At 53.1% G+C, this 26,347-nt stretch overlaps 1 protein-coding gene across 2 annotated transcripts; it reads left to right on the forward strand.

Annotated features, from left to right (window-relative positions):
• PRKCG (protein kinase C gamma) lies at positions 1–25,470 on the forward strand. Of its 2 annotated transcripts, XM_009195248.2 has the most exons (18): positions 1–500; positions 999–1,030; positions 1,992–2,074; positions 7,462–7,573; positions 7,710–7,841; positions 9,176–9,332; positions 10,006–10,140; positions 10,471–10,558; positions 10,845–10,874; positions 15,092–15,244; positions 15,575–15,763; positions 17,309–17,400; positions 17,495–17,557; positions 17,688–17,826; positions 20,482–20,562; positions 22,395–22,502; positions 24,143–24,283; positions 24,512–25,470. In XM_009195248.2, exons 1-18 carry the CDS (start codon positions 331–333, stop codon positions 24,698–24,700), a joined length of 2,094 nt encoding a protein of 697 aa, XP_009193512.1. In that variant the 5' UTR covers positions 1–330; the 3' UTR covers positions 24,701–25,470. The 2 variants fall into 2 exon arrangements, with proteins under 2 accessions (XP_009193512.1, NP_001162341.1); NM_001168870.1 differs by lacking the exons at positions 1–500; positions 999–1,030; positions 1,992–2,074 and having other exon boundaries at positions 7,561–7,573; positions 24,512–24,700.
• Positions 25,471–26,347: the final 877 nt, after the last annotated feature.

Genomic DNA, 26,347 nt, shown 5'->3' on the forward strand with positions numbered 1-26,347 from the left:
CCTGGCAACGCCTCCCCCTACCCGGGGCTCCCACATTTCAGCAGGTGCCGGAGCTGGAGCTCCCACCGCCGCCGCCCGTGCCTCCGGCTCCCGGCGCCGTGCCTTTGGCTCTTCCTCCCCACTCGCCCGCTCCCCCTGGCGGAGCCGGCGCACCCAGGGGTGCCGCTCCCTGCCTGGCGCGCTCCGCACCTGGAGGTGCCTTGCCCCTCTCCTACCCACCTCGGAATTTCCCTGTGGCTCCTTTGATCCTTCGAGTCTCCGACTCCTTTCCCTTCCACCTGTTTCCCCCAAGAAAGGCAGGATCCTGGTCCCTGCTACGTGTCTGGGGCCATGGCTGGTCTGGGCCCCGGCGGAGGCGATTCAGAGGGGGGACCCCGGCCCCTGTTTTGCAGAAAGGGGGCTCTGAGGCAGAAGGTGGTCCACGAAGTCAAGAGCCACAAGTTCACCGCTCGCTTCTTCAAGCAGCCCACCTTCTGCAGCCACTGCACCGACTTCATCTGGTGAGGGAAGGGGGCTAGGGGACTGGGGGAGGAAGGGACTAGGGGTGCAGACCCCTGTCACGCCGACCCCTGTGGAAGGAAGAAGGAGGGGGCTGTAGCCCCGACTCCCAGGTTCTAGGATGGCCGGGGAACGCTGGGAGCCTCGACTCCTGGGTTTGAGGGAGGAGGAGGCTGGTTCCTGGAGTCCTGGGTCTGAGGGAGGAGGAGGCTGGAGGACGGAGGTCCTGGAGTCTTGGGTATGAGGGAGGAAGGGGCTGGGGGGCTGGGAGCCTGGATTCCTGGGTCTGAAGGAGGAAGAAACCGGGGGCTGAACTCCGGTCTAAGGGAAGAAGGGCTGGGGGCCAAAATTCCTGGGTTCTAGAAAGAGGAGGCGGCCGGGGCTTGGACACCTGGGCCCCGCGGGAGGAGGGTCAGAGACTGCAGGCCCCCTGTGGCTCGCAGAGGTTGGGGGTCCAGGTACCCCTTTCTGCACTGACCTAGGATCCCTGACTTTTCCAGGGGTATCGGAAAGCAAGGCCTGCAATGTCAAGGTAAGAACTGGGGACCAGGGCTCCTGGGACCCTCAGGCGGGTGGAGGCTGGGCCCTCACAGCTGAGGCTGCTTGACACACGTGTTCTCTGGTCCCCAGAGAGGCGCGGGGGAGCCCGGGGCGGGGGGTGTGGCAGACACACAGCCTGTGGTGGGGAGGGAGCTCTGATGGTGGGGCCACCGCGGAGGTGGTGCTGGGGGCCCCTCCCTCGGCCGGCTCCAGGTGGGGACAGATATTTGGAGAATCTGTTGCCATGGGAACAGGGAGATTTGGAAAAGGGGAGCTGAAGGGGGGAAGGGGGAGGGGGCTGGAGATGCAAAGTCAGAGCCCCCCCCCACCCCAGACTGCTGTCGCCATGACAACACCAGCCGTCCTAGGCAGGGGCAGGCCGGGTGGGGTCACCGATGGGCGAGTGGGGGCCGGGCGGGGCCGGCAGTTCTGGGGGGCGGGAGAGGGGGGCGAGTCCTTGAGCACCAGCTGCCACTGCTGAGAACAGAGTGAGTCAGGGTGGGGGGCGGGCCGGCACAGCGCCCCCAGACTCACTTCTGCCCAAGTTGCTGCTTCCTGGGCTGCGTCTGAAGATATTTCGGTTTTTGCTCTTTGAATCTGTCTGCCTCTCTCCTCGCTTTCTGATCTCGGTCCGTGGGCCTGTGCCTGTTTGTCAATGGGATCTTATTTTCTTTCTCTCTTTTTCCATCTCCCTTCCCTGGGCTCTGTGCTCTGTGTCTCTCTGTGAGTCTCTGCGTCTCTGTTTCTGCCTCTGAACCTATCTCTTGGGTTTCTGTCTCCTGCTTCTCTCTCTGGCCTCCGATTTTCTCTCTGTTGGACTCTGTGTGTTGAGATCCCTCTTTCTGGTTTTCTCTGTTTCCGAGTTCTGCTCTCTCTTTCCAATTTTCTGTCCGCTGGGGTCTCCCTCTGGATCGATCCATGCCTCCATCTGTGTCTATGATTTTCACCTTTAGTCTGCAGCTTTGTGGTTCATCGACGATGCCACGAATTTGTGACCTTCGAGTGTCCAGGCGCTGGGAAGGGCCCCCAGACGGACGTGAGTGCCCGGACACCTGGTTCTCCTCCTCGGGCCGCGCCCCCGCCCTCACCCCCTCGGCGTCCGTCCCAATTTCTCCTGCTATTTTTATGGCTGGGAGGGGAGGGGGGCTGGAGAGATAGGGGGAGCTATTTGGCCCAGATTCCTTGCCCTTGGCCTGGAAAGGGGGAATGCGAGGGGGACTGACAGGCTGGGGACACAGGTGGGGGACAGAGAGGAGGCCGGGGTGAGGAGACTGAAGATGGGTACTGCTGGGGGTGGGCTGTGATCCAGGGATGAAGGGATTTAAAAATTGAGAGCTGAGGAGCACACAGAGAAAAATACCAATGCAGGTGCGGAGATCCCAACATAAGACAGAGGCAATCTCAGGAAGAGGAACAGAGTCACAGAAAAAGACAGAGACCCAGGAGAGATTGAAGATGAGGCAGAGAGAGAGACGGAGCAGAGAAAGAACCAGGGAGAAAGAGGGGAATTTGGAGGCACCAAAAGATGGACAGAGAAAATCCAAGAGACGGAGACAAAGACACCTGGAGAGAGAGACTAAAATAGAAAATGGTGGATACAGACAACAGCTTAGGAGATGCTGAGAAGAGACCCAGGGAAGTCCCACAGTACACTTGCACACATGTGCGTGCATGTACAGATGCCCCTGTCATCACAGATGTGCAGCACGCAGAGACACACAGCCTCTCCCCAAACCCTCTCTCTCCATCAGAGGCTCACAAGACCAGTCAACCCTGAGTGCCCATCCCCGTTCTCTTTTCTGCTTTATCTCTGAGCCTCAGTTTCCTCCCCTATAAAATGGGGCTGATGATCTAGCATTGACCAACAGAACTGTCTACAGTGACGGAAGCATTCTGTACATGCACTGTCCAATAGGCAGCCACCAGCTCCATGTAGCCAGTGAGCACGTGAAACAGGGCGACTGTGGCTGAGGAATAGAAATTCCATTTCATGTCATTTGAATTGACTTACGTTTATTTTTTTTTTAATTTTTATTTTTTGAGATGGAGTCTTGCTCTGTTGCCCAAGCTGGAATGCAGTGGCGCAGTCTCGACTCAATGCCACCTCCGTTCCCTGGGTTCAAGCGATTCTCCTGCCTCAGTCTCCTGAGTAGCTGGGACTACAGGCACGTGCCGCCACGCCCGGCTAATTTTTTTGTTTTTTTAGTAGAGATGGGGTTTCACCATGTTGGCCAGGCTGGTCTCGAATTCCTAACCTCATGATCCACCCACCTCAGCCTCCCAAAGGGCTGGGATTATAGGCGTGAGCCACCGCGCCTGGCCACATTGACTTAAATTTAAACAGCCACATGTAGTTAGTGGCCACCGAGTGGGACAGCACACATCTGGACATTTCCTGGCTTATTTTGAAGTCGGGTGGGTTCAGAGTTTCGCCCAGGGTTTGACACAAGATTGGAGACAGTTTTATGATGTACAGATGGAGAGGCAGAGAGAGAGAGAGATCCACAGAAGTCCATGAGGCGTTTTACCAGCTTATCAGCCGAAAATAACAGAAGTCTACATAGAAGATGTGACTTCATAGAACCTATATTGAACACCACTGTCTACCAGCACGTGTATGTGATTGATGACCCGCCTCATTCACTCACCTCCGCCACCAACACCAGACTAAGTCTGATGTATCCAGTCCTCGTTGGGTACACTCATCAAGATTTTTCTGGTTTTTCGCCTGTAATCCCAGCTATTCAGAGGCTGAGGCAGAATTGCTTGAACCTGAGTGGCGGAGGTTGCAGTGAGCCAAGATCACGCCACTGCACTCCAGCCTGGGCGACAGAGCAAGACTTTGTCTCAGAAAAAAGAAAAAAGATTTTTTTGTTTTTGTTTTTTGTTTGCTTTTGGGGTATTTTTTAGATGGAGTCTCACTCTGTCGCCCAGGCTGGAGTGCACTGGTGCGATCTCGGCTCACTGAAACCTCCACCTCCCAGGTTTAAGCGAGTCTCATGCCTCAGTTTCCCGAGGAGCTAGGACTAGAACAGGCATGTGCCACCATGCCCGGCTCATTTTTATATTTTCAGTAGAGACAGGGTTTCACCATGTTGGCCAAGCTGGTCTTGAACTCCTGACCTCAGGTGATCCACCCACCTTGGCCTCCCAAACTGCTGCGATTACAGGCATGAGCCACTGCACCCAGATGATTTTTGTGGTTTTTTGAGACAGGGTCCTGCTCTGTCACCTAGACTGGAGTACAGTGATGGGATCATAGCTCACTGCAGCCTTGAATTCTCCAGGCTCAAGTTCTCCTCCTGCCCCAGCTTCCCAAGTTGCTGGGACTACAGGCACAAACCACAATGCCTAGCTAATTTTAAAAAATGTTTTTGTAGAGATGGAGTCTCACTCACTATATTGCCCAGGCTGGTCTTCAACTCCTGGTCTCACTCGATCCTCCTGCCTCAGCCTCCCAAAATGATGGGATTACAGGCATGAGCCACTGCACCTGGCCTCAAGTATTTTATATACAGTATAGGATTGGATCCACACAACAGCTCATGTGGTTAAGTTAGATATTCTTCCTGTCCCTCTCTGGTTTGAATCCCAGCTCCACCACTGTTGGTTCTGTGACATTTCCTGAGTTAATTTACCTCTCTGCACTTCTTGAATCCCTTGTCTGTAAAGTGGAGATAATAATTATGCTCACTATGGATTGGTTGGAAGATTTAGTGAGTCAGACATTTGGGATGGTCTCTGACACATAGCAAGAGCCAAAATATTATCTTTTGTTATTGTTAAAATTATTATTATGACCAATGAGGAAACAAGTGAATAGTGAGGAGGAGATCTTTCCTCTGCAGCACTTGGTTTTTTTGTTTGTTTTGTTGTTTTACTATTGAGACAGGGTCTCACTCTGTTGCCCAGGCTGGAGTGCAATGTGCGATCACTGCTCACTGCAGCCTTGACCTCCGGGGTTCAAGTGATTCATTGCCAGCAGTTGATCTTCTTAAAAGTAACATGCAGGCCACGCGCAGTGGCTCATGCCTGTAATCCCAGCACTTTGGGAGGTCGAGGCGGGTGGATTACCTGAGGTCGAGAGTTCGAGTTCAGCCTGACCAACATGGAGAAACCCCGTCTCTACTAAAAATACAAAATTAGCTGGGCGTGGTGGTGCTCACCTGTAATCCCAGCTACTCAGGAGGCTGACGCATGAGAATCACTTGAACCCAGGAGGCGGAGGTTGCGGTGAGCTGAGATTGTGCCACTGCACTCCAGCCTGGGCAGCAAGAGCAAAAGTCTGTCTCAAAAAAAACAAACAAAAAAAACAAAGCAAGGTAACATGCCTCGGCCAGGCACGGTGGCTCACGCCTGTCATCCCAACTCTTTGGGAGGCTGAGGCAGGTGGATCATGAGGTCAGGAGATTGAGACCATCCTGGCTGACATGGTGAAACCCCGTCTCTACTAAAAATACAAAACATTAGCCGGGCTTGGTGGCATAAGCCTGTAGTCCCAGCTACTTAGGAGGCTGAGGCAGGAGTATCGCTTGAACCTGGGAGGCAGAGGTTGCAGTGAGCGGCGATCACACCACTGCACTCCAGTCTGGGTGACAGAGTGAGACTCCATCTCAAAAAAAAAAGAACATGGATCAAGAGCTTAAGATGTGCTAAGGGTTTGGCAAGTATGATTTCATTTAGTCCTCAGGGAGGGCACATGGCCCCACTTTTCAGACGGTAAACCTGAGGCTTTGAAAAGGGGCCTGCATGGTGAGGCCACCTAGCTGGGTAGGGGGTAGAGGCAAGATTTGAACTCTGATGTATGTAACCAGGGCCTCCGTGCTGTCTCCTTTTTAACAGCGACGTTCACTTTTGAGAATAAGAACAGCAGCCTCTGTCTGTGGATGGTTTGTGTGTCAGGCACCCTGCTGAGAGCCTTTATACACAGCATCTTATTTAGTGCGGCAGGAACCCTTTGAGTTAGGGTCAGTGGAAGACATTTAGAAGCTCAGCACATTGAAAGGGATCCTGGAAACTGCCAACACCCTCCTCTACCCAAATATATATTCAAACTAGAAACCCCGCTAACATAAATGAAAATCCAAGAATGGCCTAAATTTTCACCCTGTGATAATCCTTTTAATGGATTCTTAGAATCAAGTTATTTAACAAGCAGATATTGTCCCAGGGGTAGAGGATGGCAGGGGAGAAGGAGAAGCTTCACTGATGTCCTGCATTCGTGTTTAAGGGACTCTGGAAATTTAGCATTGCTTCAAAATATAGATTATTTATTTCCACTTGACAGAGGAGGATGCTGAGGCTCAAAATTAGGAAGGAACTTGCCCCAAATCACACAACTGAGAAGTGGCCTAGCTCTTACTTAAATTCAGGGCTATGTAGGAACTGCAATAAAATCCCTAATAATAACCACAGGAAGAGTAATAGTATTGGGAGCGTCTAACATGGTAGGCACAGCTGTGTTTTATACACCAATTATTTTATTTAGGCCTGCTGGGTTCCTGTTATAACTGAGGGGTCATGTTCTCTATTCCACCTGGAGCTCAGAGAAAGCATACCATATGGACACTGGCAGAAGCTGCCAGTGAATGAGCTGGGGTTCAGGGTGGCCCACAAGTCCTCAAATACTAACTTGTGGGAGTTGGGGGGATGGGAACTATGGGATGTTGGAAGCTCCTGCCTCCTTCACGTTCTGCCCGGATACCATTTTGTCAGCGAGGCCTCCCCACCACACACTGTTTTGTTTTGGTTTGGTTTTTTGAGCCAGAATCTTGCTCTGTCGCCCAGGCTGGAGTGCAGTGGCACAATCTTGGCTCACTGCAACCTCGGCCTCCTGGATTCAAGCGATTCTCATGCCACAGCCTCCTGAGTAGCTGGGATTACAGGCGTGCACCACCATGTCCGCCTAATTTTTGTATTTTTAGTAGAGACAGGGTTTTGCCATGTTGCCCAGCCTGGTCCCGAACTCCTGAGCTCAAGGCAATCCGCCCACCTCAGCCTCCCAAAGTGCTGGGATTACAGGCATGAGCCACCACGCCCGGCCAGGACCACCGTATTTAAAATTTCAATCCCCCAACTTCTGGTGGTCCGCATCCCTGCCTCATTTTTCTCCAGAGCACCCATTACCAACCATCAAACTATATGTTTTATTTATTTACCATGTTTACATTCTGTCTCCCTCCACTAGGAAGTAAACTCCATGTGACAAAGGGGTTTTTTTTCATTTGTTTAATGCTGGGTCCCCACACCAAGAACGGTTCCTGGCACACAGCAGGTGTTCAATGATTATTGGTACATGGAGAGAAAAAGATGGAGTCTCAGGATGACCTAGAGAGTAAGGCAGGAGGAAAAGATAAAAGGGCCCCTCCCCTGGGGTTTTAGGACCCTCCTAACGCCCCCTAAGCCAGTCTTCTCTGCTCCCAGGACCCCCGGAACAAGCACAAGTTCCGCCTGCATAGCTACAGCAGCCCTACCTTCTGCGACCACTGTGGCTCCCTCCTGTACGGGCTTGTGCACCAGGGCATGAAATGCTCCTGTGAGTGAACTGGGCGTTGCCAGGGCCCTTCCAAAGCGCCCGGTCTGGGTTCTAGGAAATGCCCGGGATGGGGTGGGGGGTGGAGGCTTGGCTTGGGGGCGGGGCCTGAGGTGCTACCCGCAGCTTTCTCCCGCAGGCTGCGAGATGAACGTGCACCGGCGCTGTGTGCGTAGCGTGCCCTCCCTGTGCGGTGTGGACCACACCGAACGCCGCGGGCGCCTGCAGCTGGAGATCCGGGCTCCCACTGCAGATGAGATCCACATAACGGGTGAGGTCCCGCCCCCTCGCCTTGCCCCGCCCCTCCCCCAAGTGTGAGGCGAGGCTGACCCAAGGCACTTGTGCTGGCCCAGCCCCACCCCAAAGATGGGGCCACGCCTCTCTCAATAGTCACGCCTACACTTCCGACCCCACCCCAAAGGCCGAGCACACCCCGCCACGCCCCTTTTGGCTCAAAGCTCCGCCACCAGCCTGGCGTCTTGCAATTTTCAGCGCCTGTTAATGACTTTGACTTTCTTTGTTTTTTTTGAGGGGGGCAGAGTTTCGCTCTTGTTGCCCAAGCTGGAGCTGCGATCTCGGCTCACTGCAACCTCCGCCTCCGGGGTTCAAGCGATTCTCCTGCCTCAGCCTCCAGAGTAGCTGGGATTGCAGGCGCCCGCCACCATGCCCTGCTAAGTTTTTGTATTTTTATTAGAAACAGGGTTTCACCATGTTAGCCGGGCTGGTCTCGAACTCCTGACTTCAGGTGATCTGCTCGCCTCGGCCTCCCAAAGTGCTGGGATTACAGGCGTGAGCCACCGCATCTGGCCAATGGCTTTCTTTCTTGTTTTTGTTTTATGTTTATTAAGACGGAATCTTGCTCTGTCGTCCAGGCTGGAGTGCAGTGGTGCAATCTTGGCTCACTGCAACCTCTGCCTTCCGGGTTCAAGGGATTCTCCTGCCTCAACCTTCCGAGTAACTGGGATTACAGGTGCCCGCCACCACATCTGGCTATTTTTGTTGTTGTTGTTGTTTTTTGAGACGGGATCTCACTCTGTTGCCCAGGCTGGAGTGCAGTAGGGCGATCTCGGCTCACTGCAGTCTGCACCTCTCAGATTCAAGCAATTCTCCTGCCTCAGCCTCCTGAGTAGCTGGGACTACTGGTGTGTGTCACTGTGCCCAGCTAATTTTTGTATTTTTAGTAGAGACGGGGTTTCACCATGCTGGCCAGGCTGGTCTCGAACTCCTGACCTGAGGTGATCTGTCTGCCTCGGCCTCCCAAAGTGCTGGGATTACAGGTGTGAGACACTGCGCCCAACAATGGCTTTGTGGGTATAAGCATCTTGAGAAGGGTGAGTACCTGGTTCTGAGGTAGGCTGAGGTTCAGTATTGGTGACATGGCCAGGGTCCAAACTCTGGTTCCTAATGGAGAGAAGGGCTCTGGTCTGATTTCGGGGTCACTGTTTGGGGAAAGGGCTCTATGCCCTGTCTTCTGGGTACTGGAGAGGTAAGAAGTCATGAGAAATGAGACTGAGAGCTTGGAACTCTTGACTGCTGACTGGAGGAGGGCTGGGAGCCCCTTCCTGGATCTCTAACCCATCACGCTCTTCCTCACTTCCCATTTAGTTGGCGAGGCCCGTAACCTTATTCCTATGGACCCCAATGGTCTCTCTGATCCCTATGTGAAACTGAAGCTCATCCCAGACCCTCGGAACCTGACGAAACAGAAAACCCGAACGGTGAAAGCCACGCTAAATCCTGTGTGGAATGAGACCTTTGTGTTGTGAGTCTGGGGTGCAGGGAAGGAAATGATAGCTGACAGAGAATGATCTGAGGGTCCTAGTGGCCCCCAGAGAGCAGGTGATGGGAGGGGTTAGGATAGAGGGAACCCAGAAAAGGGCAGAAGATGATGGTGGGAAAAAGGAATAGAGCGATTGAGGGAGTGGAATGGAGATGCAGAAACAGAGACAGCCAAACCACTGTATAATTAGTCTCCATTGAAGCCCCCCAACTTTAGAGTTAGACAGAGATGAGAGAGAGAAGAGAGAGCCTCAGATGAGGCAGAAACCCAAAGAGAGACACAGAGGGAGAGGGAGGGGAGAAGACGAGGGATGGCAGGGAGACAGAGGTCAGCTGACAGAAAGACAGTGACAGAGACCCAGAGAGGAGAGAAAGGTACAGAGACTCAGAGAGAGAGATCTCGAGAGACAAGAGACAGGGATGGGAAGGGCGGAGAATGCAGGAAGAAGGGAGGGAAGAGCTCTCTGGGTTTACTTCAGGCCCCAAAGCCCTAGCTGGGGAGAGAGCCCCACTGGGAAGGCCAGAGGTCGGAGACAGACAAAGCAGGAGAGGAACCCCAGCTGGCTGGGTTTGCCCCCACCTCTAGCACCAAGGATGGGGAACCGAAGGGAGCCATGAGCTTGGCCCCGCACCCCATTCACCCCACCTTCCTGCAGCAACCTGAAGCCTGGGGATGTGGAGCGCCGGCTCAGCGTGGAGGTGTGGGACTGGGACCGGACCTCCCGCAACGACTTCATGGGTGCCATGTCCTTTGGTGTCTCAGAGCTGCTCAAGGCGCCAGTGGATGGCTGGTGAGGAGCAGGGCTGGGGCCTGGGGATGGAGCGCAATATTACCATCTCCATCTGTGTGTGGTCTCTCTCCTCCAGGCCACTGTCCTTCCCTACACCTCCCAGCGCGCGCACACACACACACACACACACACACCCCTCTCTCTCTCTGTATCTCTTCTTCTCTCCTTCTCACCTCCCTTTCTCCCTCTCCCTCTCTTTTTATCTCACTCTTTCTCTCTTCCATCTCTGTGTCCGTCTCTCTGTGTCTCTTTCCTCCCTTCCAATGTCTTTGCCTCTCCCATGGGTGCCCCGTCCCCGCTGTCCGCCTCTGGTCTCCGTCTGTATGTCAGGTACAAGTTACTGAACCAGGAGGAGGGCGAGTATTACAATGTGCCGGTGGCCGATGCTGACAACTGCAGCCTCCTCCAGAAGTTTGAGGTACCCAGACCCCGGCTTCCTCAGGGGAGCCCAGCCCAGCCTCCCATAGTTCAGAGCTGGCCTTTCCTTCCACCCCTGAGTGCCTGCTGGTCCTGGGACTACAGTTCCCAGAAGACCCTAGGACTCCCTCCTCTGCTCTTCTAGGGGACTCGAGCCCCAGGGTCTGCTGGGAATTATAGTTCCTATCCATTGCCATGGCTTGAGGGTACTAGGGGCCACCAGCCCCTGCTCTAGGGCGATCCCTTGCCTCTCTTGGGACCCTGACTCTCTCTTTCTTTTCTCCCAGGCTTGTAACTACCCCCTGGAATTGTATGAGGTGAGTAGAACAACCAAGGCGTTGAATGGAGGCAGTTTCAGCCTGCGTGTCTGATTTCTTATCCCTCCTCTGACTTCTGTCTTCAATTCTACACACACGAGTTGAGCACACATTTGCGCTAGGTCTGTCTTGTGCTTGCTGAATAATCCAGGATCCAGAGGTGAATCTGACCCTCAAGCAACTCCCCAAGGTAGGGACACAGTCACAGATACTTAAAATACAGGAAGATGTGCTAAATTAGAGGTAGCCCAGGGCACTGAAGAGGCCTAGAGGAGGCATTAACGCAGCCTCGGGGAGGGTGGTCAGGGAGAACTTCCCTGAGGAGGTGACACCTGAGTTGATATTCTTGAGGTGTTTTTCTTTTTTGGAGTCGGAGTCCCGCTGTATCACCCAGGGTGGAGTGCAATGGTGCAATCTCAGCTCACTGCAACCTCCACCTCCCAGGTTCAAGCAACTCCCTTGCCTCAGCCTCCTGAGTAGCTGGGATTACAGGTGACCGCCACCACACCCGGCTAAGTTTTTTGTATTTTTAGTAGAGACGGGATTTCACCATGTTGGCCAGGCTGACCTCAAACTCCTGACCTCAGGTGATCCGCCTGCCTTGGCCTCCCAAAGCGCTGGGATTACAGGCGTGAGCCATGCCCAGCCAATTCTTGAGTTTTAAAAAATCTATCAAGCATGATGACCTTAATCTCTCCATTCATTCATTCACTCATCGAATACCTTTTTTTTGTTTTTTTTGAGACAGAGTCTCACTTCATCACCCAGGCTGAAGTGCAGTAGTGCAGTCTCAGCTCACTGCAACCTCCGCCTCCCAGATTCAAGTGATTCTCCTGCCTCAGCCTCCTGAGTAACTGGGATTTCAGGAGCGCACCACCACACCTGGCTAATTTTTGTATTTTTAGCAGAGATGGGGTTTCAACAGGTTGACCAGGCTGGTCTCGAACTCCTGACCTCAAGTGATCCGCCCACCTTGGCCTCCCAAAGTGCTGAGATTAGAGGCGTGAGCAACCACACCCAGACGAATACCCATTTTCTTTCTTTCTTTCTTTTTTTTTTTTTTTGAGACAGAGTCTCGCTCTGTCGCCCAGGCTGGAGTGCCGTGGCCGGATCTCAGCTCACTGCAAGCTCCACCTCCCGGGTTCACGCCATTCTCCTGCCTCAGCCTCCCGAGTAGCTGGGACTACAGGCGCCCGCCACCTCGCCCGGCTAGTTTTTTGTATTTTTCAGTAGAGACGGGGTTTCACCGTGTTAGCCAGGATGGTCTCAATCTCCTGACCTCGTGATCCACCCGTCTCGGCCTCCCAAAGTGCTGAGATTACAGGCTTGAGCCACCGCGCCCGGTCACAAATACCCATTTTCTAGGGTGTCATAAGCCAGACCCTGTTCTGGGAATAGAATCAGGCCATTCCCTGGGGGGAGCTCTGCTTCTAGTGGAGGACAAAGTTACAAACCCAGACATTCACAACCAGGAGCAATGCTGCTGTAATGGGGATAGCCTCAGGCACTGGGGCGTCCCTGGCACAGCCTGAGTCAGAGAAAGCTTCCCAGAGAGGTGAGACCTGGTGGAAGGGCGGGATTTCCCAAAGGAGAGACCAGATTTTCAGGCAGAAGGAAGTAATGCTCTCTCCCTCATTTACCCTTTCAAAAAATACAGAGCGTCTCTGTGTGCAAGGCGTGGCTCTACTCACTGGGGATATAGAGAGAGCAGGGAAAGAACTAACAAAAAAAAAAGTTCCTTTCCTCATGGGATTTACACCGGGAGGAAGACATCAAACAAAATATATAAGCATATGATAGGCCGGGCGCCGTGGCTCATGTCTGTGATCCCAGCACTTGGGAGGCCAAGGCAGGCAGATCACTGAGGTCAGGAGTTTGAGACCAACCTGGCCAACATGGCAAAACCCCATCTCTACTAAAAATACAAAAATTAGCCGGGTGTGGTGGTAGGTGCCTGTAATTCCAGCTACTCGGGAGGCTGAGGCAGGAGAATTGCTAGATTCGGGAAGCGGAGGTTGCAGTGAGCCAAGATTGCTCCACTGCAGTCCAGCCTGGGTGATAGAGGGAGACACTGTCCCAAAAAAAAAAAAAAAAAAAAAAAAAGAAAGACAAGAATCTTCAAGATTCAACAACAGCAACTACATGCTCTAGTCTTCCCTGGACTCTTACAGAAACTTTCCCCAGAGTTTTAAATGTTCTCTGTAGGGGTTCATCTGCATCAGAATTCCTAGAGTGCTTGCTTTTAAAAGCATATTTCCCGGCCTTTCTGCAGACCTACTGAGTGAGGGTCTCTCTGATGCCTCAAATGTCTGCATACTAAATTAATTCCTCAGGTGATCCTTTTGCAAAGTTAAGTTTGAGAACAGGCTCTGCAGGAGACAAGGGTACCAGCGGGAGGAAATTCTGAGCCAAAGAGGTAGAGTCTTTTGAGATCAGCGGGGATGATCCTCCCGTGCAAACCCAAGAAACCCAGCAGGGCAGACGGTGGGCAAAGGCCTAGAGGCAGGGAGTGTGTGCCTGTTGTGGTTCACAGTGCTCTCCCACAGTTCAGCAGGCACCACTTAATATTACCAGTGAACACCAACTATGTGCCAAACCTTGAGCTAGGTACGGGGCTAACAACACAGCAAACAGAAACAGCCATTATTATTATTATTATTATTATTATTATTCTGTATTTATTTACTTGAGACAGAGTCTCGCTGTGTCGCCCAGTCTGGAATGCAGTAGCGCGATCTCGGCTCACTGCAACCTCCGCCTCCTGGGTTCAAGCGATTCTCCTGCCTCGGCCTCCCAAGTAGCTGGGACTACAGGCATGTGTCACCATGTCCTACTAATTTTTATATTTCTAGTAGAGATGGGGCTTCGCCATGTTGGCCAGGCTGGTCTTGAACTCCTGACCTCAGGTGATCTGCCCACCTCAGCCTCCCAAAGTGCTGGGATTACAGGCGTGAGCCACCGCACCTGGCCCTCAACAAATATTTATGTAGCCTCAATGATGTAGGCAGAGTTACTGTGTCTTAGCGAACAAAGCAGACCCCTGCCTTAGGGAGCTCACAGGCAGAAAGCAGATAGTCACACAGATAGATGTAAATTACTAAGAATAAAAGTGCCAGGAAGGTGCTGTCCATGGTGACCAAGGGGTGGTAAGAGGGGCATCTGACCCAGTTTAAAAAGTCAGGCGTGGCCTCTATGAAGTGATGCTTGAGTCAAGGTCTAAAGGGTGTTTGGGAGGCAACTAGGAGGGAAGGGGAGGGGAAAGCTTTACAGAAAGACCTGACAGCATATCCAGAGGCCCCGAGGAGGGAGGGAGGACAGCGTGTGTCAGGCCAGGGTGGCTAGATCATGGAGCCCCCAGGAGAGAGAAGAACAACCTGCAGGGTCAGTCACAGCCTGGCTCTGCAAGTCACATGGAACAAAATCTTAACACAGACAGAGCAGTTAAAGGGTTTACAAGCATAGGGGAGACACGACCTGGTTTATTTATTTTTAAATTGGCTCCTGTGCCTGCTGAGTAGAGAATGCATTTGAAAGGGCAGCTGTCCATGTGGAGGGACAAGTGTGGAAGCTGTGACAGCAGCTTAGTGGTGGGCCCCCTCCCTGGGGGGCCAAGGCAGGAAAAGGTAGAGAAGGGACCTTAGCTGAAAGCCAGGAGTGCTCCCTGGACTGGCAGCACCCATGTCACCCAGAAGCTTTTTACGCATACCAATTCTCAGGTCCCATCCCAGATTTATAGAGTTAGAAAATCTGGCATTGGGACCGAGCAATCTGTTTTACCAAACCCTCTAGGCGATTCCGGCTTAGAGGCTAAGAGCAACCAGACTCTAGAGCTGAACTGCTTGGGTTTCGTTTCTAGCTCTGCTCTTTACCTGCTGTGTGACTTGGGGCAAGTTACTTAACGTCTCTGTGCTAATTTCCTCTTCTGTAAAATGGAAACGATGGCAGGGTTTTCTGGAGATAGCATATAAGCCATCTACTTAAAAAAAAAAAGAGAGAGAGAGAGAGAGAGAGATCTAAGTGTTTGTTAAATAATAAATAAACCCTCCAGGCTATGAGAGTCAGAGAAAATTAAGCCAAGGATGGAGTAGGAGGGTGACCATTTTCCTCTCTAGCTAGTCTCATCCTTTTCTTTCTTGGATGCTGTCTCTCTTGGGGGCATCTCCTTATCGCTGTATAAGGTCTAACTGCCTCTGGCACTGTCTTTCTCCTTTCCACAGCGGGTGCGGATGGGCCCCTCTTCCTCTCCCATCCCCTCCCCTTCCCCTAGTCCCACCGACCCCAAGCGCTGCTTCTTCGGGGCAAGCCCAGGACGTCTGCACATCTCTGACTTCAGCTTCCTCATGGTTCTAGGAAAAGGCAGTTTTGGGAAGGTTGGATTCCTGGGGTTCCGGGGGAAAGGGAGGATGTCTGCGGGGAGGTCAGATTTCTGGTTCTTAGGGAGGAAGTAGGGGTGGGAAGACACTGGGCTCCTGCATCTTCAAATATTGTTAGGCTGGGCCGTTCAGGTTCCTGGAGAGGAGAGGTTTACAGATGCGGACACTCTCCCTGAGGGGGTGGGCGGCAAGTCAGGGCTGTCAGTCCCTTAAGAGATGGAGGGAGGACCTGGGATCCCGTTTCCCTGCGTCCCTGAAAGGAAAGGGGCAGGTCTTGTACCACTGGGTTCCCAACATGGACTGGCCCTTTTGGAACTGTGTGCATAGGTGATGCTGGCCGAGCGCAGGGGCTCTGATGAGCTCTACGCCATCAAAATCCTGAAAAAGGACGTGATCGTCCAGGACGACGACGTGGACTGCACGCTGGTGGAGAAACGCGTGCTGGCGCTGGGGGGCCGGGGTCCTGGCGGCCGGCCCCACTTCCTCACCCAACTCCACTCCACCTTCCAGACCCCGGTAAGGATGGAGGGGGCGGAGGCTGGCCTCGGGGCCCTGCCTCATCCAGTTCTGGACAGATCCGGCATCTGCGTTGGGATTCTGAGTTTAGGGCGAGGCAACAGAACCTTGTACTCTCTGAGTGGGCGAGGCCAGGAGGATGGGCTCCTCAGGGGGCGTGGCCAGGGAGAGGGGCTCCTGGGGGGCCAGGCGGAAGGGCCCCTCGAGGGGCGTGGCCAGGTGGAGGGGTCCTCGTTGGGCGTGGTCAGGCGGAGGGACTCATCGGGGGCGTGGCCAGGCGGAGGGACTCATCGGAGGGCGTGGCCAGGCGGAGGGGCTCCTCGCGGGGCGTGGTCAGGCGGTTGAAATCTTTCGGGGGGTTTGGAGGGCGGACTTTGTCAGGCGATGCATCATTAATAGGCGTGGCCAGGCAGATGACATTATGAATGAGCGTATCCAGGCAGGTAGATTCTTCGGGGGGCGTGGCCGGGCGGATGAGCTCCTAGGGGGCGTGGCCAGGCGGTGAGTTCCTCGGGGGCGTGGCCAGGTGGATGGATCCTGCGAAGGTGAAGCGGTTGAGCTCCTTGGGGGCGTGGCCAGCTGGATATGCTGCTGGGGGGAGTGGCCAGCTGCCTGTTTCCCTGGGGAGCTTGGTCTTAATTGGGTGTAGCCAGTGCCCTGGAATTTTGAGCAAAGGAGCACAGTGGAGGAAAGTGCGTTCCTAGTGGGCCTGCCCAGAATTGGGCTCCGAGTGACGGGGTCATCACTTTTCGATTCTGACTGAAGGACACATCAGAAACAGGGCATTTCCCTAGGATTGCAACGTAAGGGCGAGAGTCAGAACCTGCAGGATTTTGAGAGGGCGTGACTTTACTTCCAGGGACTCTGAGTGAACGTGGCTAGCTGCCTGGATTAAAATTTATATGTGAGCAACTTTGATTCCTTTTTTTTTTTTTTTTCCGAGACGTATTTTCGCTCTTGTCCCCCAGGCTGGAGTGCAATGGCGCGATCTTGGCTCACTGCAACCTCCACCTCCCGGATTTAAGCAATTCTGTCGATTACAGGCATCCGCCACTGCGCCCGGCTAATTTTTGGTATTTTTAGTAGAGACGGGGTTTCACCAGGTTGGTCAAGCTGGTCTCGAACTCCTGACCTCAGGTGATCCACACGCTTCGGCCTCCCAAAGTGCTAGGATTACAGGTGTGAACCACCATACCCGGCCGCAACTCTGAGTCTTGGTATGAAGCCAGAATTGCATATGTGTGTGAGTGGCTGTGGAAAGAGATTTTGGTGTCCCCAGATTTCGAGCGAAAGGTGGGCTTCAGTCTTCATTCTGAGAAGGCGGGGCCAGAACAGGTGGTCTGATAGCTGGGGGTGGTCTGGCGGGTGGAGATTCTGAAGTAGCAGGGTTAGCACCTTAGGGCCCTTCCAGGGATGTGGCTAGGTGCTCTGATTTCTGGTTGGGTGCATCCGGAACCTTCCACATCTGTCCTGAGTGATCAGGAAAGAACTTCTCCTACCCCGGGTAGATGAGTCCCGCCTCTAAGCCCATGCACTACTCCGCAGGACCGCCTGTATTTCGTGATGGAGTACGTCACCGGGGGAGACTTGATGTACCACATTCAACAGCTGGGCAAGTTTAAGGAGCCCCATGCAGCGTGAGTCTCGGCCAACAGAGAAGGGACGGGGTGGCGGAAGGGGGCAGGGTCCAGCCACTGACCCTCTGACGTCCTCACCCACCCCGTCCTCCAGGTTCTACGCAGCAGAAATCGCCATCGGCCTCTTCTTCCTTCACAATCAGGGCATCATCTACAGGTGAGCAGCCTCAGGACTTTCCACGGAGGAAATCACGCCCCTGGAAGGGAAGGGATTTGAATATGCGGCTCCAGACTGCTGAACTCAACCCTTCTTGCAATTCCTACCCTACCCGCCCCGCTTCGTCCAGGGACCTGAAGCTGGACAATGTGATGCTGGATGCTGAGGGACACATCAAGATCACTGACTTCGGCATGTGTAAGGAGAACGTCTTCCCCGGGACGACAACCCGCACCTTCTGCGGGACCCCGGACTACATAGCCCCGGAGGTAACCCCAACCCTGCTGGTCTGGCCACGCTTTGAGATCCCTTAGAGGGTGTGGCTGATGGTCCAGTATTCATCGCGGGGGGAGGCCTGACCCTCGGGCCTTGTCGTGCGTTGTGGCCTTCTTACCCAGCCAGGCGTTCCTCCAGCCTCCAGCACAGGTGAGCTTGTGCACTGAGCCTGCCAGGTGGGCCCAGCTGGGTCTCTAAATAGGTAAGGTGGGCGGCACCTGTGGGTGAACGTTCCAGGAGAGTGGGACCAGCTTGTAGGAATTCCGAGTAGGGCCTGATCCTGGACCCTTCTGACAAGGTGCAAGCGATTTCTAGTGTACTCTGAGTGGGTGTGGCCTGTCCCCTGCCAACACTGAACATGTCCGGACTATGTCCTGAATACTCTTACCTGGGCAGGGCTCTCCCTGGAGTATTCCGTTGGATGGAAGCTTATTTCCTAAGTGTTGTACGTGGTTCTCTGATCTAAGTGGGTTGGACTTCTGTGCTGCATTTTTTAAGAGGGCAGGATCAGTCAGGCACGATGGCTCACACCTGTAATCCCAGCACTTTGGGAGGCTGAGGCGGGTGGATCACTTGAGGTCAGGAGTTTGAGACAAGCCTGACTAACATGGTGAAACCCCGTCTCTACTAAAAATACAAAAATTAGCCAGGCGTGGTGGTGAGTGCTTGTAATCCCAGCTGCTTGGGAGGCTGAGGCAGGAGAATTGCTTGAACTCGGGAGGTGGAGGTTGCAGTGAGCTGAGATCACACCACTGCACTCCAGTCTGGGCAACAGAGTGAGACCCTGTCTCAAAAAAAAAAAAAAAAAAAAAGAGAGAACACAAAAGAAAAAGGGCAGGGTGAGATCCCTAAGGTTCTGGGACAGCAGATGCTGTCCTATGAGTATTTTAATTTTAAGTGGGTGGGGTATTATCTGACTTTGTTAAAGGGGAGGGGCTGATGTTCTGAAGGTACATATAGATGGAAAAAGCACATGCCTATAGTCCCAGCTACTTGGGAGGACGTGCCTGACTTGTGCCCAAATAATCAATGTCAGTGATCACAAAACCTGGCTGGCAATCAGAATCATCTGTAGAAAATTTGAAAACTGAGGCCAGGCATGGTGGCTCATGCCTGTAATCCCAGCACTTTGGGAAGCTGAGGCAGGCAGATCAGTTGAGGTCAGGAGTTCAAGACCAGTGTAGCCAACATGGTGAAACTCTGTCTCTACTAAAAATACAAAAATTAGCTGGATGTGGTGATGTGTGCCTGTTATCCCAGCTACTCAGGAGGCTGAGGCAGGAGAATCACTTGAACCCAGGAGGTGGAGGTTACAGTGAGCCAAGATTGCACCACTGCACTGCAGCCTGGGCTACAGAGTGAGACTCCATCTCAAAAAGGAAAAAAGAAAAGAAAATTTGAAAACTACACACATAGCCGGGCGTGATGGCTAACGCCTATAATACCAGCACTTTGGGAGGCTGAGGCGGGTGGATCATGAGGTCAGGAGTTCAAGACCAGACTGGCCAACATGGTGAAACCCTGTCTCTACTAAATACAAAAATTAGCGGGGCGTGGTGGCGGATGCCTGTAATCCCAGCTATTCAGGAGGCTGAGGCAGGAGAATTCCTTGAAACCAGGAGGCGGAGGTTGCAGCGAGCTGAGATCCTGCCACTGCACTCCAGCCTGGGTGACAGAGCAAGACTCTGTCTCAAAGAAAAGAAGAAAAAGAAAAAAACAAAAACAAAAACTACACACATATTCCTGACTCTGACACAAATATTCTAGGTGGTTGCAACTAGTGACTTGGACCTTAGGTAGTGTTTCTATTTGAGGCCAAATGAATGTTTGAAGTAGGTATGCTTTGTTTCCAGAATATTCCAAAAGGTAGATCCCTGGCCAGAATATTCAGAGTGGAGGCTGGGCGTGGTGGCTCACTCCTATAATCTCAGCACTTTGGGAGGCTGAGGCAGATAGATTGCTTGAGTCTGGGAGTTGAGACCACCTGGGTAATATAGTGAGGTCCTCTCTCCACTAAAAGTGCAAAAATTAGCCAGATGTGGTGGTGCACACCTGTAGCCCACCTACTTGGGAGGCTGAGGTAGAAGAATTACCTGAGTCTGGGAAGTTGAGGCTGCAGTGAGCTGTGATCACACCACTGCACTCTAGCCTGGGCAACAGAGTGAGATCCTGTCGAAAAAACAAAATGAAACAAAAAATCACCTGACAAGCCGGGCGCGGTGGCTCACACCTGTAATCCCAGCACGTTGGGAGGCTGAGGCAGGCGGATCACGACGTCAGGAGATTGAGACCATCCTGGCTAACACGGTGAAACCTTGTCTCTACTAAAAGTACAAAAAAATTAGCTGGGAGTGGTGGCAGGCGCCTGTAGTCCCAGCTACTGGGGAGGCTGAGGCAGGAGAATCGCTTGAACCCGGGAGGCGGAGCTTGCAGTGAGCTGAGATCGCGCCACTGAACTCCAGCCTGGGCGACAGAGCGAGACTTCATCTCAAAAAAAAAAAAAATCATCCGACGAAATAAATATTCAGAGTGGGAAGAGCTTGTGCTGAAAGCACTTAAAGTGGGTAGCGCTCCCAGGGGTTGAGGCCAGAGGGGTCCTAGGCTTCTTAAAGAATGCATCATGATCACCTGCCTTCCACCTCCCCCAGATCATTGCCTACCAGCCCTATGGGAAGTCTGTCGATTGGTGGTCCTTTGGAGTTCTGCTGTATGAGATGTTGGCAGGACAGGTAAGGGAAGGTGGGGAGAAGCTGGCTTGGCTAAAAGAGGCAGAGTGGGGCACCTGGATCTCAGGAGGAGCGGGTTAGAAAGGAGCCTGGAAGGTTGTGCCCGAATAGCGCTGTCCATGGTTCTGAAGTGTTGTCTTACTGTAGACCAGGTTTTTTGTTTTGTTTTGTTTTTACCATGGATTCTTTCTCCCTAGATGCTAAAGTAGCAGTCTGGTTAAGCCTATGGATCCCTTCTCAGAAGAATGTTTTTCAGTGCACAAAATAGAATAATACATACACAGAAAACCAACGTTCAAATCCTCACTTTGCCACTTACTGGCTGTGTGAGCTTAGACAATTACATACATTCTAAATCAGCTTGATTGGATTCCTGGACTGCTGAGTGTACTAAAGCTAAAAAAGATTGGGTGCCACCCTCTTGATCATCTTCTTAGCTGGCTATGGTAGTGGGTACCTATAGTCCCAGTTACTGCGGAGGCTGAGGCAGAAGGGTCACTTGACCCCAAGAATTCGAGGTTACATTAAACTATGAGTATGCCACTGTGTTCCAGCCCAGGTGACAGAGCAAGACCCCATCTCAAAAGAACAAACAAGGCCGGGCGCGGTGGCTCAAGCCTGTAATCCCAGCACTTTGGGAGGCCGAGACGGGCGGATCACGAGGTCAGGAGATCGAGACCATCCTGGCTAACACGGTGAAAACCCGTCTCTACTAAAAAATACAAAAAACTAGCCGGGCGAAGTGGCGGGCGCCTGTGGTCCCAGCTACTTGGGAGGCTGAGGCAGGAGAATGGCGTGAACCCGGGAGGCGGAGCTTGCAGTGAGCTGAGATCCGGCCACCGCACTCCAGCCTGGGCGACAGAGCCAGACTCAGTCTCAAAAAAAAAAAAAAAAGAACAAACAAACAAAAAAAAAAGAAATCAATTATTTTGAAAGATAGTCACCAAAACTTTTAAAATTTAATTGAATCTAACAACCAACTAAATTAAATGTATACAGTTGTCTAAATATTTTAAATTGGAATATGGACATATGTGCAATTTCTTATTAATTCATTAAGTAGTAGGTTCTAATGGTATAAAGTATAAAGGAGCTCTCACAGTAATTTTGAAGTAGCAATGGCTAATAATTTGAAATATCTGCAACTCTCATGTGATGAGAAAATACCTGTGATTTCTATTGATAATGAAGCCACAAGCACTGCTGCTGCCTGCATTCATAACTGAAGGGAATGCTAAATTTTAGTTAGAAGATAAAAAACATTTGACCGGGCATGGTGGCTCACACCTGTAATCCCAGCTCTTTGGGAGGCTGAAGTGGGCAGATCACTTGAGGTCAGGAGTTTGAGACCAGCCTAGCCAATATGGTGAAACCTAGTCTCTACTTAAAAAAAAAAAAAAAAAAAGGAAAAGAAAAAGAAAAGGAAAGAAAAAAAATAATGCCTGGTATCATTTTTTTGTAACCTCAGAAGACTGTGAACCACTCATCCAACCAGGAGAATGCTTTTAGAGTGTTTCCTGCAGTTTTTCCTCTCTTCTATTTAACGGACATGTTGTGTAATTAACACCCTGCCGATTTACATAGCAGATAAAAAGAGGCAGAATAGTACAGAGATGCACAGAGCTGAGGCATCTGAGATAGGAAATGAGAGAACCCGAGAAGGAGAGAAATCAAGCTTTGGTGGTTTGGTTCGGTCTTTCCTGAGGGTGTGGTCGGGTGTATATGTGGGGGTGTGATGGGTCAGGTATGTTCACGGTGGGGTGAGGAGGGTGTGGAAGGTTTGGGGAAAGGCAGTTGGGCAAGTCTCTGACTCTCTATCCCCTCCACTTTCATAGCCTCCCTTCGATGGGGAGGACGAAGAGGAGCTGTTTCAGGCCATCATGGAACAAACTGTCACCTACCCCAAGTCGCTTTCCCGGGAAGCCGTGGCCATCTGCAAGGGGGTGAGAGCCCCCTGACTCCCAGCTTCTCCAGGCTCACAATCCACACACCCCATTGCTCTCTCTGTGCCTATTAGAAAAAGGCTCTCATTCCTGAAGTCGCTTTATTTCCATCTGTTGGAAAAGTTGATATAATACACAGGTTTTTGTTAGAACAGTGGTTTCTGGCCCTCTTGCCACCAGGCCTGGAGATGGCCTCTTTCCCATCCTTGTCTGTGACACCCACTCCCCAGCTCCCTGCTTGCAGGAAGTGCTGAAAGTCCAGGGTCTGTCTTTCCGGAACTGGCTGGGTCAGGTAAACCCAACTCCTGCAGCTTTTCTTCCTGTGGGATCTTGGGTGACTCACCAAAACTTTGTGAGCTTAACTCTCTTCAGGGATTATGGAGTTGACACAGAAGAAAGCATCTGGCCCATAGCAGATTTTCAGCCCATGTCAGCACCTTCTGCGTCTAGCTGCTCTCTCTGCATCTCCCTGACGGTCTCTCTGGTTTCTGCCTCATACCTCCCCTCCATCTGCATACGATGGGGCTCTCTGTGTTTCTTCCTTTTCTCTTTGTCTCCTTCTGTATCTCCATCTACACTTTTGGGCCTTTGTCCAACCCCCCCACCCCACCCCCGTCTCTGTTCCCTCCTGTGTCTGCTCTCATACACTCACTGCATCTCACCGTCCTCTCCTGCTGGCTTTCTGTCCTCCCCTTTCTCTGGGTCTCTGTCCCCATATTTGGTCTTTATTCCTCCCTCTGGGTGTGTGTTTCCTGGGTCTCTATCCTTCTCTCTCTCTGAATCTCTGTCCCCTGGGTCTCCTCTGTCTCCTCCCTTCTCTGGGTTTCTGTCTTCTCACCTGGGGTCTCTGTACCACCCTCTGAATTTCTATTTCCCCTTTTCTCTGAGTCTGCAACCTCTTTTCCCCATTCCTTTCCTCTTCCCCTTGTCTCCTCTCCCCTTCCCTCCCTCCCCCTACCCACTTCCCTCTCTCCTTCACTCTTCCCCTTCCCTCCCTCCCCCTACCCCTCTCTCTCCTCTTCCCTCTCCTCTTCCCTCTCTCCCCCTACCCCCTTTCCCTCTCCCCTTTGCCATCTCCTTCATTCTCTTCCTTTCCCTCTCCCTCTGGGATCCTTCCCATATCTTTCCTCTTTCTTGGGTTCTCTGCCCCTCACAACCTCACACCCTGATTTGTTCTGTTTCTGTGTCCCTGGGTCTCTGGGTATGAATTTCGTCTACTCCCATTGTCATGTATCCTCCCTCTTCCTCTTTCTCTCTCTCTTTCTGTCTCGCTCTCTCTCGCTCTCGCCTTCTCTGTCTCTCTCTTCCTCTCTCTCTCTGTCCCTCTTCCTCTCTTCTCTCTTGTCTCTCTCTGCATCTATCTGTCTGTCTCTCTTTGTCTTGTTCGTCGTCTTCTTCTCTCTCTCTCTGCCTCTCTCTCTTTCTCTCCCCTTTCTTTTCCCTTCTTCCCTCCCTCTGCCTGTTTCCCCTGGCTGTTCTTATCTCTCTGGGTCTCATGCCTGTGTCTCTTGGTTCCTCCATCTGCTTGTCTCTGTCTATTTCTTCGTCGTTCTCTGGGTCTCCCTGTCCGGGACTCTGTCTGTCTGTCTGTCTGTCTGTCTGTCTATCTGTCTATCTGTCTCTCTCTGTGTTTCCCACAGTTCCTGACCAAGCACCCAGGGAAGCGCCTGGGCTCAGGGCCTGATGGGGAACCTACCATCCGTGCACATGGCTTTTTCCGCTGGATTGACTGGGAACGGCTGGAACGATTGGAGATCCCACCTCCTTTCAGACCCCGCCCGGTCAGTCACCCTCCAGGCAACAAAAACTTGGTCCCTAATGGGGTGGGGTTCCTGTGGGTCTCAATATACCCGTATGTGGGGGTGGGGCCCCCTACAAAAGGAGGTGCAGAGACCGTGAAGCATGCATAGAGATTCTGCACGAGACAGGAGATGAGACCGGGGTACACAGAGGGGCACCCGAGGAACCCTCGGAGCTGCTTAACTTTCCCTCCCCCACGTCTCCCACAGTGTGGCCGCAGCGGCGAGAACTTTGACAAGTTCTTCACGCGGGCGGCGCCAGCGCTGACCCCTCCAGACCGCCTAGTCCTGGCCAGCATCGACCAGGCCGATTTCCAGGGCTTTACCTACGTGAACCCCGACTTCGTGCATCCGGATGCCCGCAGCCCCACCAGCCCAGTGCCTGTGCCCGTCATGTAATCTCACCCGCCGCCACTAGGTGTCTCCAACGCCCCCTCCGCCGTGCTGGCGGCAGCCCCCACTTCACCCCCCACTTCAACACCTCCTGCCCCATTCTAGATCCTGCACTCCAGCATTCCGGCTCTGCCCCCGCGGGTTCGAGACGCCCCTCCCGAGCGTTCCTGGCCTTCTAAACTCCATACAGCCTCTACAGCCGTCCCGCGTTCAAGACTTGAGCGGAGCCCGATATTCTCCCCGACCTTAGCATTCTGGACTCTGCCCCAATCGGGTCCGGAGGCACCACCACACCACTAACCATCCCCAACTCCATGGGGTTCGAGACTCCATCTTGGTAGTTCTATGCCTCCCCCCAGACCCCGCCCCTGGGGAAATAGCCTCACGGGGTTGGCTGTTCCAGACTCAGGTTCCAGAACAACCCTCAGCCTCCGAGGCCCGCCCCCCACCGCCTCCACTCCAGTTCTAGATGAGTGGGAGGCATGCCCCCCTCCTCCAGTACGTCCCGCTGCTGTGCTCTGGGGATTTCTGGGATATATGGAGGATTCTTCCCCCAGCGGCTCCCAATCAGCTTTTGTTCTAGACTTCCCCATCCCGAAGCCATCACTGCTCCCCGCAGCCTGCCTGCCGTGCATGGCTCCTGTCTGGCTCGGACCCACCCCAACCCTCCCCAGTGCCTGCCACTCTCTGGGACTCTCCTCCTCCCCTCCTCTTCCCTTAGCCTCTCCCACCCCGCCACAGCTGCTGGAGAATAAATTTGGGATGCTGATGCTGAAGTGTTTGGATATTTTCTTGTAAGCTTGGAGAATGAAGGGGGTGTGGAGGCGGGACAGTGACTGTCCATAGAAACAAACAGAGACGGAAAGCATGGAGACCTACAAAGTGAGAGGGGAGACACCCACAGCAAGGGAGCAAGCAGAGAAAAGCGCACACACACAGGCAGGAGACCCGGACAGACAGGAAGAGAAAATATCACAGAGGGCACCAACGTCGACAGTGCACAGTGAGAGAGGGGCACGGAGATCACTGGGAGTGCCAGGTGGCGACCCCGGTGCAGAGACCCAGCTCGTCCGTGTTCACCACAGCAGCCACGCAAGCTCACATGCACACCCAGGCTCAGACACTGGGGAGAAATCCTTCCCAAGAGGGGAGATCACAGTCTCGCCTCCTCTTGAGAGACCTAGAGACCCGATCAGAGGAAGAGACCCCCTCGTCAGAGCAACCAAAACCGGCCAGAACCCGTGAGCCTAGGGATCGGTGACGGAGGCACACGGCAGCCAGTCGCGCCTTCTGGGCCTCTTTCCCTTGACCCACTTGCAAGTCTGGGGAGTGCTGGGGACGGTGCAGATGCACTACATTTCCCAGCAGGCCCCGCGGCAGACCCTTCCCCCAAGTGCGGCTCCTTGCTGCCAGGGCTGATGGGAAATGTAGTCTCCGGACAGGGCCAGACCAGCCGAGCGGAGTGCCTAGTCTGTGTGTTTGGAGGGGACTGAGCCCCAAAGCTTCGCAGGCTTCCCTGCGGACCCGGGCACTTCTTCTTCCCTGCAGGCTCCTGGGTTTCTATGCCCCGGTCCAGCTGGATGCTGGGGCTTCCCCTCTCTCCCCCATCACCGCCGCGACACCCCCATCCCGTGCCCGCAGGCCCCAGCCCCC

This window comes from Papio anubis, chromosome 20, assembly GCF_008728515.1.
Source record: "Papio anubis isolate 15944 chromosome 20, Panubis1.0, whole genome shotgun sequence".
Classification (NCBI taxonomy): domain Eukaryota; kingdom Metazoa; phylum Chordata; class Mammalia; order Primates; family Cercopithecidae; genus Papio; species Papio anubis.

Excerpts from the sequence above, each read along its gene's own strand:
- PRKCG (XM_009195248.2), top strand. The coding sequence starts at position 331 with ATGGCTGGTCTGGGCCCCGGCGGAGGCGATTCAGAGGGGGGACCCCGG. Across the intron at positions 2,075-7,461 it reads GGAAGGGCCCCCAGACGGAC|GACCCCCGGAACAAGCACAA; the intron begins GTGAGTGCCCGG and ends CTCTGCTCCCAG. Across the intron at positions 10,559-10,844 it reads GCCTCCTCCAGAAGTTTGAG|GCTTGTAACTACCCCCTGGA; the intron begins GTACCCAGACCC and ends CTTTTCTCCCAG.